A 16,011-nucleotide genomic window follows, 5' to 3' on the forward strand; every position below is an offset into this window, starting at 1 on the left:
CTTTTCATCAGTCCCATATATGTAGTGCTGCTTTTCATATAGGTTCCCTATTAAATTTCTTTTTACTATATATAGCTTTTCATATGTAAAGCTTTTCATTTCATCATATAAATACATGGTGCCTAAATAGATGATGAAAAGCTAGATATAAACGTATATTTGATGAAAATCATATACAATAAATATATGATAATTTGTGTGTGCTGACAGATGTGCAGCTCTCCTCTGGTCTAACTTATGGCACTTTACAGAAAGCGCCATGAGTTAGAACAGTGCCCACCCCCTGACCTAACAGATGTTCACTGTTTGGTGATGGGACTGAGCTCCTGTTTGGAGCCGATCCAGTGGAGGAGCTGCCTGCCTACTGCCTCTCTCCCCTAGCCCTGTGCCTCTTTCCCCACCACTCCTCCAGTTCTGGTGCTGTGTACAGGAAGCGGGGGGAGCATGCTGTGGGCTGTGGGGGAGGAAGACAGGGCTTGGGGACAGAGGCTGCAGACAGGCAGCTCCTCTTGTTGGATTGGCTTTAAAGTGGAGCTCAGTCCCCCCACCAAACAATGACCATCTATTGGGCCAGGTGGGGGGGGGGATCACTCTAATCCATGGTGCTTTCTGTAAAGTGCCATAAATTAGAGCAGGGAGCTGCATATCTGTCAGCACCTGCCCCCCCTCCCACACACACACGTCATCATATATTTATCATATATGATTTTCATCAAATATAGCTAGGTAGCTGGCTAGATGGATAAGAAACTTGAATAGGGGATGTGGGTGAAAAGCAGCACTACATAAATGGGATTGATGCCTCTAAGTAAAATATTTCTAAAGTACTTTTCGGCATGTGCTGATTCTGAGCACAGGACCAGTAATGGTGATAGACAGAGCTCAGTTAATCAAGTTGTACCACCCTGCGTGATGCCCCAAGAAGTGTTTGTTCTTCAGATGATGGTCTGATGTGGATTCCTGCATGGCTCCCTACTTTTGCTTCTAAGGGTCAGCAGTTTTCCTATAGTTTATACCACTAGCAAATTTTCATACCCTTTGTCAGCTCACCTGTCTGGTCTGTTGTGATATGGCTAAAGCCTTTCTTCTATTCATTCCCCATCTTTGTTTGGTATCCAGTTTGGTGTCCAGACTGAAAATCCAAAGGTATGACTGGGAGGCTCCTATTTCCATATGTTGCCTTCCACAGACTTATAGTCAAGTCACAGTCTAGCCCTGTGGTACAGTGGTGTATTGCTATCTGTATTATAGGAGGTGGGTTTGGGACTCTCTTTATGCTAGATGCTGTACAGAAAAGTACATGAAACTTGTAGGACTATAATAATGCAACAGATGGATAAAATAGAGAAAATGGGATGCACAGGGATGAAATAACTTAGGATAATGGTAAAACAAATGTAAAATAAATGGTTGCCTTATTTTGCCACTTTTTTTATATGTTGGACACTAAAGTAAGTTGTCACCAAAGGTTGTCACCTTATTTGTTGTGATGGATAGTTGTCATTGCTTTGTCTTTAAAATCTTATGTTCTTCAATGTTTTGTCCCTTTCTCATGAGATTCAGCTTGGAATGTCCATCTTTAAGCATCAGTGTGAGATGAATTGTATACACAGTTCATAAGCCATGGATCTTGTCAGGATCAGTAAAATCTCAGTGACAAAATAGAGTTCAAGCACAAAAGCTTGGTTATTGTATTCCCATTCGTTCCCCCTCAAGACCTGTTTTGCTACTACATACAGAAACAGAAAACATATTTTAGATACAAGTAATCTTATTTGTAAAGTCATTGTACTTACTGTATTATAGCTGCTGACTCTCAACCCTGTAGCAGAGAGGTAGAACTCCTAGCTGTTAAAATATATACTTTTTTTTTATTCTCAAGGATAGTGCTTCAGTCAGAAATGTGATGGATGTAGATCTCTTACTTCTGATCACATCTGCCCATGGAGCTTAACCTCACTGCCTTTTGATTTTTCCATTCAGTAATTTTGTGAGCGTGGACAGCACCTTTTTCCTACTGTGTCTCTTTCCTACCTTCAAGGTACCACACTTTTGGAGGGAGATTGGGCCTTTGGTAACCTCTAGAATGCTGTTTCCAAGTGTTCCTTCTCCTTAGAGAGATTGCTTGTGATTTTCTTTAATCTGTTGATGTTCAAACCTACTTGTAGAGTGGAGGGGAAAGAGGTGTAGATATTTTTTAGGGTTTTTTGTAGATAATTAAATTATATCATGATTGACCATTAGTATTGCTGGAATTATACAGTGGCAGTTACAGGATGGAGGGAGAGGTCCAGCCATATATTTAGGAATTTCTGTAGTCCATGTTATTTAAAAAAAACATTTAACTAGATTATGTCGTGGGAGCCTGTGAGCAGTTTACAGTCATTCAACTGAATTCTTTCTCTTGCTAGAGATTCTGAATTAGATTTTTTTAAAAGCAGGTAATTTGATAAATGGGCAGTAAGATGTAAAATATTCTTGGTTTTCAGTTATATTACTCAACAGTAATCTTGAATGAAACAGCGGATGAAATTGCATAATGTAGCTTTCATGTTGCCATAGCAGCAAGAAAACAGGGCTAGGAACTGTCTTGCTAAAAATAGCTTATTTGATAACCACATTTCTCTGCAGATTAATCAGATTGTAACTTCAGTACCAAATTTTGAAGAATTAATGTTGCTTTTTGATAAATATTTAGTTGATTAAAGCTAGGGTAAAGAACCCAATTAAGGGACTGTATTATTTAATACTTTCTATATAAAAAACATGATTTATATAAAATTTATGTTGATTCTGTTGGAAAATGCCAATATAAATTTAACATGCTGAAAATTTGCAATTGAAACCAAAACAAGTACACCAGTATGTTTTTTTTATATAGTTTATACATTTGCTGGTTTGAGTGTTCATTAAAATACTACACACTAATTTCAGTTGAATGATTGCTAGCACCTTTTTACATGCGTACAAAAGTTTTGTGTATTATGCAGTAACAAGACAAGCTGATTTTTGTGCTTGCCTTTGTGAAAATGTGGCTTGTTATATCACTTTCAATTTAATGAGTTGTTCAACAAAGTCTACTTTTCATCTCACAAGAAGGTATTTTGTACACAGAATTACAAAGCGAGGCTCAGATTGTAAAGAAAAATATCTAAGGTTAGGTACAGGCATTCAAAAAGCCCAAGGAGGTATAGGGTTGAGTTTCGTGGTTTTCTGCAAGTGGTGTAGTTTAGATTGGTAACAAACAGAACATGCAGTCGCTCTTTGGTGTGGGGAGCAAAACTTAGACTAGGTTCTGCCATTTTTAAACCAGTTTGTGTGTGCTGAACTTCTGTTATAGGTGTAGACTCATTTCCGATCACTTATATTGGTAAAAGTGTAATGTCTGTACCTGGCTGAAGTGTTTACATCTACAAACTAAGCCCAATTTTTGAAATGCTGCCGAGAAAATATCATATTTTAACATATACACTTCTGTACTATTTAGGATCCTTGTGTCAGCTTTATTGGGGGGGGAAAAAGTGATGGTAGGCATCACTTGCTTATGGCCAAGCAACATAAACAAAATCTGATTAAGATAAACTGACATACTTATACTTCTTAGAGCTCCTTGGTTCAGACACATCTGCAGATAAGATGTTAAACTGGATTCACAGGGCTTTATTTGCAATGGTAACAGCTAAAAACATTCTGTAAAATAAAAACTTATATTCTAAAGTGCCAACTGCCCAAGTATGCCTGTTTTTTTCCCTCCTGCTCCCTGCTCTTGCAGGTCTCTGAAGTTCAAGTCCTACTTGTAGGTTTCTGAAGAATGGGGTTGAATTAGCTTTTTACTATCGAGAGTTAAGTTGAGAGAGGGTTGATGATTGTACTCAGTGGCATATAGATTTGCATACCGTAGTCATGCTTTATGATCATTTAAATTTTTTTTCTATCTGTTTTTTTTCCCAGTGGCAATTCTATCATGATGACTGCTTTTTAAAACAGGGTTATCAGAATTATTCTTTAAGTAATGCCACTGACAAGAGCCTACTCCCTGAGATTAGTTCTGTTTTAAAAGGAGAAATAAAAAGAAAAAGAGCTTAAGAGATACTAAAACAAAAGCAGTCCTTTTTAGAAAATGGGAAAACTGCAAAATGTCTTAGATATCTAAACTTTGTGACTTACATGGGGTTTTGGGTATGTCTCATTTGCATAGACTATGCAGCCCATATTAAAGCTAGAAAGAATTTGAGGGTGACATTATGCACAAGCTGCAAAATGATTTAAAAGTGATCTCATATTTTGGTTTATGTGCATAAATGGCACATACACAGCTGTGCAAATTCAGTTTTTGGCACTTAAACACTGTTTGGCATTCTCTGTCATTAGGGTGGGGGTGGGACCCTTCTGACTTTTAGCCCTCTATCCTAGAGGTTGGGGCCCTTGCCCAGGGAGCAGATGATCCAGGTTCTAGGTCCCCCTCACCCAGAAGCAGTTTGAACCTCCATCTCCTTCTCAGCAGAGTACTTTAACCACCAGGCCATAAGCTTGGCATTTCCTAGGTGCTTCTCCAAGCTGCCTCTTAAAAGGTGATCCACTGTATCTTGCATTTAATAGTCATAGGATAAAATAGATGAACAGAACTGGGAAAGTTTCTGCCCCACTAGGAGCTGTGGCCTAGGTTGGAACTAGGTCTCCCTTCTTTCCAAGATACTACATATCCCCTTTGTTTGTTTGGTTTTTTTTCTTCCTCCTAAATACACCTATATCCTTTCCTTGGCTGGGCAGTGGGCCGGCTGCAAAAGGAGGGCTGGAGAAGGGTCTAGGTCAGGGGTAGGCAAAATGGTGGATCCAGCCAGCAGCCGGACTCCATTTCCCAGCAGCCCCTTCAGGAAGATCTGGGGAGCAGCGGGGTCATGACAGCACAATTTCCACAGCATGTGGTTGGGCAGGTTGCTGCTCTGGGGCTGGGATCTTGCAGCGGTGACAGCGTGGGGCTGGAGCTGGGGCAGACTCGTGATCCACTCTCTGCTTAGGGTTGTCAAGTCTGACTGAAGATACTCTGGGAGATTTTTTTCCAACATGACTTAATGTCATTAATAGGGGTGCACCAGTAGAGATTTTTTGGGGGCTGATGCCAATGGCCAAAGGAATGTGGGGGTGCAGTTTGAGGCCCCCATGGTGAGGGAGGGAGTAGGGCTGGCGCAGGGGCAGGTGCTGCACATCTGTGGTGGGGCACAGGATGGAGCTGTGAGTGGCTTGTCCGGGGGTGCAGGAGGGGCAGTCTCTGCCCCTCGACACACCCCAGGAGGGCATGTACCCTTGATCTGTGAACAGGGCAAGAGCAGGCTGCTGCTGTGGGCTTCGGCTGGGACTGGGACTGCAGGTGGTGCTGAGCTGTTCCCGGTGGAGGGGCTGGGATGGGGCTGTGGTCAAGGTGGGGGTGACGGTGCTAGGAGGGGGCTATGGGGTGGGCAGCAGCCACCCCAAAATTCACTGTAGCCCTCCTCCCAGTGCTGCTGCTTTCTGTCCCATGTGCAGCCCTGGCCCAGACCCCCTGCCGGGAAAAATCTGGCACCATTCCCGGCCCCAACCTGCAACAGCAGCCTGCTGTCACCCTGCGTACAGATCTGGGGCTACTTGCCCCCCATGCCCTCCTGGAGTGCACATAGCATTGGAAGCCGCCCCCCTGCCCTGCGCCCTGCCCTAGCTGTGCAGTGCCTGCCCTTGCCCCAGACCCACTCCCTCTCACCACAGGGACCTCTATCTGTGTGTACCCCCCCCATGGCCCTTTCCTCACAACAGACTTACCAGCCAGACCTGAATACTCCTGGCCGCCTGTGTGTTGCACTGAGGCTGTGCACATGCATAGAGCGTTTATTAACAACATCATCGGCCATATAGTCTCACTTTTGGGAATGCTCAACTCCTGGCCTTGGGAGACTTTTTACTTGAATTATTTATTTAAATATTCCTATTGGTACCTGTAGAATGCAGCCCAGCTCCTTTTCTGGTATGCCTGCAGTGTTGAAGGGATAAAGGGTGCTGCACTTTTCCCACTTCAGTTCCTCTTAACCACAAGGCAGGAAGCAAGCATTTGCGCATATTTTCTCATTCAAAGCCTGGCTACCCCTTGTTTGTTTTGCAGTTTTTATATTTATTTTCTTTTTATTCCTCCAACCTTAACTTCAAAATTAAGGGCCCCCTTCTTTTGGAGGGTTGTGGGTTTGGCTTGCTTGTGTCTACTCTCCTTCCCAGTTTTGTTCCTGACATTGTTTCTGTACTGTGCAGCACCACTGTCTTTGTTCCTCAACTTTGTTTGGGCCCAGGGCCATCCAGGTTACATATTGACAAGTTAGTATTTTAGCCTTTTAAAAGGGGAAGGGAAGCTGCTGTTCAGGAGCTTGCATGAGCTGTTATGATCCAGGTTCAGAATCCAAGTGCATAACCTTCATAATTCTGTTGGAGACAAGCGAGTTAAATTCCCCTGCCTCTGATCCTGAAAGCAGCAGGGTTAAAGTTGCAACAGTTTTGATACGCTTGAATTGGTATAGATTCGTGCAGATGTAATGGTTGCATCATAACAGCTTGTTTCAGTGTCTTTTGATATTAATACGGTTCTTTCATCTTTCTATACTTAGAGCTGAGTCAGAAAATTGCCTTTTGAGGGAGCAAAGTTATTTAGTTCAAAAAGCAGTTGAGCCTCAATTCTTTTAAAGATTCAGACATCACCCTTTTGTCACTTAGTTTTTACCTGGCTGCACCTAAACTTAAATCTTAATGGAGAATAGCATTTGCTGCCCTATACTTTCTCATGCTTGTTCTGTCCTAGGGAATATTCTAGGAGGAAGCATAATTTTCAGAGTTGTAAGCACTCTCCTGTCTTCTACTTTTTGGAGGGGAGAGGGGGAAAAGAAGACCTAGCGAATTATAGACCAGCCAGCCTGAGGTTCAATACCTAGGAAGTCACTGGAGAAAATTTATAAAAAATATTTTTTTAATATCTGGAGGAGGAAAAGCTGATCACTTGCATCCAGCATGGAATTTTTAAGAACAAATCATGCTAAACCATTCCGATCTTTGATGAAGTAACTAGTTGAGTGGATGAAGGAATATCTGTGGACATATAGTGTACTTGTACTTTTAGTAAGGTTTTTGATAAAATCCCATGGGACAGTCTCAAGAGAAGGTGGGAGAAATGTGGTCTAGATAGATAATTGGCTCAATAACTTCAAGAGAAGGATAGTTATAAACAGATCAATGTCAGAATGGCAGGAGGTTTCAGGACATGTTAGTTAATTATTTAGATGGCAGAATAGAGAGCTTCCCAATCAGCTTTGAAAATGACACAAAACTGGGAAGGATCATAAACACTTAGGAGCATAGGAGTAGAGCTTGATATTAGAGACCTTGATTAGAGACTACAGAATTAAGTTCAGTGCAGACTAGAATATTATTCTAGTTCTGGTCTCCAGTTTTTAAGGGTGTGGAGAAACTGGAGAGGGTCCAGAGTAAGAGACAAAAATGATAAAAGGATTTCAAGACAAACAGTATAAGGAAGGGTTGAGAGACGGGGGCACGTTTAGCTTGGATAAAAAATGGTTAAAAGGAAACATGGTCACAGTTTTCAAATATTTGAAAAATGATCATGCAAAAGAGGGGGAGCAACATTTTTTCCCTTGACACAGAGGGCAGGACATGCAACATTAGCTTTAAGTTGTAGCATAGCAGACCAGGAAAAACTTTCCATATATTCTAACAGTAAGACAGTAGAATACCTTGCCCTGTAGGTTTTCAAGAAGAAGCTGCATAACCATTTGTTAGTGATAATTTAGGACAGTGGTGTTCAGCCTTCAGCCCATAGGCCACATCTGGCCTATGGGGATTCTTGCAGTCCAGAAACTTGACAGTGGGGGAGTGATGGCAGTTAACACTGCCACCATCCCCCTCAACGCTCCCATCTCTCCAGCTGTATTTCCAAGCCCTGTGTCCAGATGATTTGGTCCCATGCATTGGATTGGGCTGGCGTGTAGGGCCAGGGCACAATACAGAGCATGAGGTTGAGGTCTGCATGCTGATCCCACTCTGGATCCAGTCCATGGAATGAATCTGCACCACTTATCTAACTACAGCCCAGAAAGGTTGGGCACAACTGGTTTAGGAGAAAAAATTCTGCATTTGTGCTGGGGGTTGACTAGGTGATACGAGGGTCATTATCTCTTTGGATAAGGAAATTTGGTTTGTGCAGCACCTAGTACATTGGAAACCCAGTTCTGACTAAGGCCCGGGCTAGTGCCACTATCATAATATAGCTATATAACAGAAATAACAACAGAAAAGTTATTGACAAATGGTTTGAGTTCCCTTTTAAATACTGCTGCCATTATTGACTAATAGAGGAATACGATTGAAAAATTAGGAAATGTGTTAGACTGCAGATGAATATTCCCACTCAGTAGTGTGCCTTGTATACTAATCCTGAAATGTATCATGAAGATTGTAACTTTTTCTACTTTCTTTCCTTTCAGATATGGACATGGCTATGAAATTTTTTGTGTTGCATGCAACAATTCAAAGACTGTAATTGCCTCAGCATGTAAAGTAAGAAGAGAGATTCTAATATTGCCCAGTAAAAGGAGTTTATGCATTATCAGATTGACAGGGATTGTAATTTAGACTCAAGGACAGGATTGCGAATCAGGATTTAGGGCTGGCAATTAAGGATTCAGGTCTTAAACCAGGGTTCTGCTACTGAAATTAATGTGCGAATTTGGGCACGTTTGACTGTGCCAGTTTGCCCATCTCTTGAACAAATACACTTCCCTACAGACATGGGAATGCACAAAGATTGTATTAATAAATTATATATGATGTATTTAGTGTTGAGCAAGTTCAGAAGTAAAGATACTGTTATATTCCATACATATAGTGCTGTCAGCTTCTTCCAAGGGCTAGTAGAAAGTTTACGTGGACAAATATTTACAGTACTATCACAACATGTTATTGAAGATAGAACGTGAAGCTCCCTAAGGCAAATTGTGTAACTCAGTTGTAAGCCTAAAAAAAATGCTATTATTTTACAGCTTGTCATTTGTTTTTCTTTGTGCTGTATTTTATTCTCAATGATTTTTGTTCATGTCTTTACAGGCTTCTAAAAAAGAACATGCGGCAATTATTTTGTGGAGCACCACTTCTTGGAAACAGCTGCAAAGTTTATCTTTTCACAATCTGACTGTTACCCAGTTAGTATTTTCTCCTGATGATAAATTCTTATTAGCAGTTTCTCGAGATAGGAATTGGTCGCTGTGGAAAAACCAAGATAAACCATCCCATTTGGGTAAGCTGTATTGAACGAGTGTGTTCATTTAAAGAGGTGTCAACATATTAAACTAGCATAACTAATTAAAAAAATAAGAATAAATTAGCAAAGTGAATTTAGATGTCATGCTATCTTGTTTAAAATTTATTATATTTTATGGAATAATGGGAAATGTTATGTTTTGTTTACTTGTTTCTTTTTAAGTGCTGAATTCATTGTCCAGACCAGTCATGAAGCAAATTGAAATGTTAAAAGCCAGCCATAAATTAATAAAACATCAGTGAAGTAAACTGTACATATTAAATTCTGTCTTGTCAGAACTACATAAAAAGTAAATGTTAATAGAAACTTCATCAAAATCTTTGCTTGTTGTGCTTTGGTCTCTAATTTCTAATCAGACTAGTGTTCACCCAGTGTCTGGCTCAGAGCTGTGAGCTAGCTGAGCTTGACAGTATTTGCATCTTCTCACCTCTCTGGTGCTTTCTTGGTGCTATGAAAAGGTAGTTTAACTTCACTGAACACGGTGAAGATGCATGCTTATGCAGGAGCTGATTGAATGGTTATACTAGTTTCTTAATGGGACCTAAGTAACTGGTGTGTAGTGAGACATGGCTGAGCGATCAGACAAGAGGGTAGAGATACCAAAAATCTCCATCCTGAAACATTTTGAATTGCAGGGTAGTTTTAAAAACATAGAAAGCATTTTAAAAGCATTGCAGCGTGATTGGTTGGATGACATAGTGGCTTTTTCTGCCTATACCTTGTGCAAAGCAGATTGGATATCATGCTTATATTGATATATTTCAAGTAAGCTCACAGGAAGCAATAAGGGATACAGGTTGCAGCTGTACTGGTCTACAGGCAGAAGGAATCAGAACTCTGGGTAGAGGTGATATCTTTTATTAGACCAACTAGATATTTACAAAAAAATTCCTTACTTGCAAGCTTTTGGGCACACACCCTTCAGGCATAGGAGAATGCAAAGATTGTAAAATTTCTCCAAAGTGGACATGAAAAGTCATATTTCACAGGAGAGCTGAAGGGGTTGTACTTCAGGAGACAGTATTGAGCCCTGGTACTCAAACTAAAGCAATATCAGGTTAAAAGTCACATAGTTCATGGGTTTTCAGTGTATAGTAGTTCATAGGGTGCCATTCCAGATGTAGGTTGTGGTTGATAGAAAGCTGATGTTCATGTAGGAGTATTCTAGAGAAAGTTTGATCAAGGGTGGGGGATAGTTATTAAACCTGTGATGGACATCAATAAGCAAGTCCAGATGAAGAAAATATCACAGACAAAGTGCAAGTTTGGTGCAGTTTTCCAGAAATTCCTCCTCTAGGGGGCTTATGAACTGGTTGGCCTATTGAAGGGCCATCTTAGTGCCCATGGTTTAGAGGAAGTGTCAGCTGTTGAAAGTGAAGTTGTTGTGGGTGAGAAAGAAGTGGATGATTTGTTCAGCATTGCAAATCTCAGTGTACTCCATAGTTTTTGTAGGTATTTCAGGCAAGCAGCTGTACCTTCATGGTGTGGGATGTTATTGGCTTATGCATGTACTCGTGATAAAGTGAAAGTTACATTGGTAATGGTTTTCAAAGTCAGTATAATGTACTTTTTAAACTAATATAAAAAATAAACTAAATGTCAGAATTAGAATTTGAAAGGGTGTTTTGATCCTTGCCGACACTGATATGTGCATTTTGATTGAGAATGCTTACAAACAATCATTTCACTCTGTTCTGGTGTTAAATTTATCAGCAATTTTATGCCATTATAGTATCTGATTAGTCATATCTTTATCAGCTGCTGTGACGATATAGCAAATATGAAAGGAATATGTTTTGTATGTAAAAGGTGCTTTGTGTCCTATCTTCCACCAAAGTTCCTGGCTATTGAGGATGGTATTATGGACTATTTGACTACATTCCTGTAGTTCCTGTAGTTGATTTATATTCCTGTAGTTCCTCTAGTTCTTAGTCCCCCTCTCAGTCCTGATTTCAAAACAAAATAAGAAGGGTTAGTTTTCTTACAAAAAGTAATTAAGCAAGGATTTTTCTTCTGTTTACATGTTGTATTCCAGAACCAGTTTTCAGTCTGTTTGCATACACAGACAAAAACACAGCTGTGCATAGTCGAATCATTTGGTCTTGTGATTGGACCCCAGATAGCAAGTATTTTATTACTGGAAGCCGAGACAAAAAGGTAACTAATACAAAAATAACTAAAAGAAAGACAGTATAAACATGGAAATGAGACTTGGTTTTAAATAAATGTATTTGTTTTAGCAGATGTTTTATTCTCTCAATTTCTAAACATATGCGTAAGTTTTAGCATACACATTAATATTACCATTGAAGACAGAGGAGGGTACTTGAGTTTGCAATGTTCAACATGTATAATATTATAGTCTAGGTATAGGGGCTTAATTCTTAATTCATGATTTTCCATTGTCAACTTAAAAAAATTAAAATCTTGGCTCTGTAGTGTAGCCAAGAACCCTCACTGTTTTGCAGCCCACCGGGGGGGGAAGGCACTAGCTGGTGTGATGGTACAAACGGCAGCCAGCAGCCAAGATGGCAGCTGCCCCCTCGTCCCTCCTCTCCCATGGCCTATCTGCCAATCAGTAGCAAGGGACCAAGGCCATACGAAGGGCAGCTAGCAGCCAAGATGATGGCCACCCGCTTGTCCCTCCTCCCCACCCCGGATTCTCTCCACCAGTCAGTGGTGTGGGGTAGGCGTGAGGGGAAATGCAAAATCGGCTCTTCATGACATGACCAAGTTGCAAAATTTCCTTCTTCTGCCCACGAATTAAGTAAGTCCTACCTATGAATATTAAGAAAACATGTTAATCTTTTTTACTGTGACACCTGGAGTTCATGCTGTATGTAATTTTCTGTACTTGCCCTTTATGTAAATTTCTGTAACCTGTTTCATGTCTCTCTTATAAGTGGACCTACATTTAGCAACTATTACTGTATTTACTCAAATCTAAGATGAGGTCTCCCCTTCCTCATTTAACTTGGAGGGAAGCCCTTCATCTTGGATTTGAGTATGGGAGTGGGGCAACTGCTGCAGTTGGGAGGGGGCCAGAGCTGCCATGATTGACCTGCTGCTACCAGGTCAGGTAGTGGGGTCAGACTGCTGCAGGGGGTGGGATGGAGGAATAGAGGGCACGCACAGGGTGGGTTTGTCACAGGTCTGGGGGAGTAGTGGGGGAGCAGGTGGCAGCATGTAAGGGACAGCGGTTAAGATGCTTGATCCTGACTGCCTGCTTTCTTCACTGTGGTAATAGGGATTTGAATTTTAAGATAAAACCTCCAATAATTGGATTCTACATGTGGAAAATTGTAACAATTTTGTAAATTTTCCATTTATAGAATCTAATAATTGGAGTTGTCTTAAATTCAGGTTCACCTTGGATTCAGAAAAATACAGTATCAGTGTTTTTAATAATGCCATTCTAAACTGTTTTTAAGAGACTTGAAATCATGTCAAAGAAACTGTCAAATATCGGAGGTTGGGGGGGCGGGGGGGGAGGTCATATGAGAGCAAGAGGAGACTTGGTCAGAATACCTCCACAGTATAATGCAGAAGTACTGTTTCTCTTGATGTTCTTCTAAGTACAGGTACACAAAACCTTTTACGGGGAATGATTCCAGAACTGTTTCTCCTATTTCAAATAGGTCGTGATCTGGGGTGAATGCGATGCAACCAGAACTACCGAAGGGAGGGCGTTAGATAAGTTCAAGCCATGTTCTGTAATAATGGATGCTGGAGATTCAGTCACTGCAGTCAGCATCAGCCAAGTACTTGCTTCTGACAAAAGGTGACGTTCAGCCTTTGTGTTCTGGAATGGGTAGGCAACCGTTTCTTGCTGCCAGCCAGAATGACCCACCCTGGGTCAGAGATTGGGGAGCAGGGAGGTTCTAGGATACCACCAACACTTGTGCCCATAACTCCCTGTCTGCAGGCTGGGTCCAACCTGTAGGCGATAAGTTGCTGACGTCTGCTCTGAAATTTGCTTTTGTTGAAGATGATACTTGTTTCCTACTTTAACCAATTCTCTGTGTAGCTTAAATATTGGCTTTTAAAGCTTGTGAAATGTAGAAATGATATATAATACTCTGGCCTTATGCCTCTGCTAACCTATGTGTTGTTCTTTCTTTTAATGGGTTATTTTGTTTTAACTCATGTTTTCTTGAATTGTTCTTTTTCAATAGCTACATTATTGCAATAGGGTTAGAGTGTGGAAAGATTTATGTGTACACATGGAAGCAGCGTGAGGAGAAATCAACATTAAATTACTGGACCAAATGTCTTGAGACTGACAACAGGTATGCATTCTGAGTGGGCAAAGGGGTTTGTGAGTTACCTAGACATACCCTATCAACAGTAAAGACTAATTTCCTTAAGATTTGGATCAAAGTCTCATAATCCTCTAAGATGCTTAAACAGGATTTAATTAAAAATTAGGCATCATAAGGAGTATCTAATCAACCCCTTCAGTAGCCACAAAACTCATTAGGCATCTAGATTAATTGAATCCTTCACTTTGTCCTGAAAAGATTCCTAAGGTATTCTTGGGTTACTGAGTTATACCCAATATGTGATCAGCTGCCTAGGAGCAATCCAAGTCAGTGCTTGGAGCCACCTAAATCCCACCTATTCACCTCATTCTTTATGCAAGGACAGACCATGCTTACAGCTGATCAGGGCTGAGAATGTGTGCAAGTCAATATATAGTGATGTCTTTCTTTTGCCCAGTAGCCTAGTTACTGGTCAAGTGCTGTTGCCACTAAGTGGAAGATCTGGATTCCAAGTCCTTCTTTCCCTAAGGCGATTTATATTCACCTCCCACTTTCCAAGAGAACGTCCTAACCACTATATTAGGCCAGGCGTTATGTGGATCCTTCTTGTTAAGTTTTTGAAGGTGGTCTGCTGAGCATGCAAGAGTTCTGATTTCACCCCTCAGGAGATGACTCTGTCCTCCAGATCCCACATGAACAAAGATGCCTCCATGAAGCCTAACTCATGCACCTGGATACTGGATGGGATTTCAGGCTTCCTGCTTAGCCTGTAGATATTTTTCATTATGCTTTGAAGTGCCTAGCTCTCCCTACACACTGTACAGAGAGTCTCTGAGCCTGCCTCTGGGCTTTGTATTCCATGCTGAAGCCCAGGTGCGCATACAAGTTAAGTTTGCAGGCACCTAGTTTTTTATTATTACTATGGTTTGATTCAGCCCTCTATAGCTGGGTATAGTGGAAGGTCCAAGTCCTTTCACCTGCCTGCTTTGGAGTGATACAAAACAAGAAATTCAGTTATGAATCAGGTGAAACGGGAAGTAGAGCAGGGGTGGGCAAAATATGGTCCATGGGCTGAATCTGGCTGACCAAGGAATTTTATCTGGCCTGTGGCACGTCCCTCAGTCCTTCCTGGCCCAGATGCAGGGGGCAGCCCAGGCTATGGTGTGTGCGGCCAATACCACCACCCCCAGGTGCACAGTAACACCAGAGCAGCATGGTGGCCAGACTTCCTGGCAGCCCTGGCAGCAGCTCCTTCCAGCCCGTCCTTCTGGCCCATCCATCTCCTTCTGGCACTCTGGCCTGTCTGCCCTGCACCCACTGCCAGGGGTAGGACTTGTGAGGGCAGGGCGCACAGCTGGAGGATGGGAGGGGGCCACTGGTGGGCAGGGATTGGCATGCGGAACACGATGGGCAGGCAGGGCCATGATCACGGGGCAGTGACAGCTCAGGGCAGAGCTGAGATCTAATCCCCACACATCCCTGCAATGGGTGCCAGTTCTGTGGGCAGGAGCATGCGGAGAGCAGATCATGGCTCTGACCTGGTCCCTAACCCTATGCTGTTACCTCCCCGAGATCCCAGACCTGGCCCTGCCCGCCCGTCCTGCTCCCAGATGCCATTCCTCACCTGCATGCATCCTCATCCCATCCACCTGCCCACACAGATTCTGGCTGGTTTCCGTTGAGAACCCAGCATCACTGGGATCTCTGGGTGGTGACAGCACAGGGCCAGAGCCCAGGGCAGAGTTGTGATTCGCTCCCTGCATTCCCTTGCGGGTTCCCTACCTGCTCAGCTGGCAGTCATCGCAGGGGTGTGCAGGGTATGGATCATGGCTCTGCTCCAGGCTACGGCCTTGTGACCCCAGCCCCACCTGCCCATCCCATTCCCAGATGCTGCTTCCCAGCTGCTTGGCCACACACACAGCAGAGCTACTTAGGTAGTTTTGATGAGCCGTTGAGGAGAAGGAAGGAGGAGTGCTGACCCACCCTGCAACAGCTCATCAAAACTCCGTAAGTGGTCCATGGGACCAAATATTTGCCCACCCCTGAATTAGAACCTGGGGCCGCATCCATATGAGCGTAGATGTTTGTTTCCTCAGGGACAACTAGCAGCAGGACACCTTGTGCTACTGCTCGGTGTCCCCAGGGATTGCCTGTCATGTGCCCTCTGGCATGTGGCAGGTTACCCTAGGTGGGGTAGGGGAGGCTGGGGCCAGCACTTCGCTGGCCCCAGCAGCCTTACCTGGGATCCTCCTGGGGCTGCAGCAGCAGTGATCCTGCTGCTCAGAGGCTGGCTGGCAGCTGGAGTATGGCTCCAGGCCACCAGGCTCTGGTTTTTACTGGTATGCGCTGCCCCCATGTGCGCTGCTCTGATTTTTTTTTTTTTTTTTTTTTTTTTTCCCCCCCCCC

The 16,011-nt window shown here is 42.6% G+C and overlaps 1 protein-coding gene across 2 annotated transcripts in view; it reads left to right on the plus strand.

Moving 5' to 3' along the window:
- The window catches only part of ELP2 (elongator acetyltransferase complex subunit 2), a 98,324-nt gene that overhangs the window by 80,966 nt on the left and 1,347 nt on the right, over positions 1-16,011 (plus strand). For both annotated transcript variants that reach the window (XM_019509190.1, XM_019509191.1), the window contains 5 exons: positions 8,511-8,583; positions 9,130-9,319; positions 11,379-11,500; positions 12,982-13,124; positions 13,519-13,632. In XM_019509190.1, the coding sequence (XP_019364735.1) occupies positions 8,511-8,583; positions 9,130-9,319; positions 11,379-11,500; positions 12,982-13,124; positions 13,519-13,632 (642 nt within the window). The remainder of the gene's footprint in view (positions 1-8,510; positions 8,584-9,129; positions 9,320-11,378; positions 11,501-12,981; positions 13,125-13,518; positions 13,633-16,011) is intronic.

This window comes from Gavialis gangeticus, unplaced genomic scaffold (assembly GCF_001723915.1).
Source record: "Gavialis gangeticus isolate Ggan-Ray unplaced genomic scaffold, GavGan_comp1, whole genome shotgun sequence".
In the NCBI taxonomy this organism is placed as follows: domain Eukaryota; kingdom Metazoa; phylum Chordata; order Crocodylia; family Gavialidae; genus Gavialis; species Gavialis gangeticus.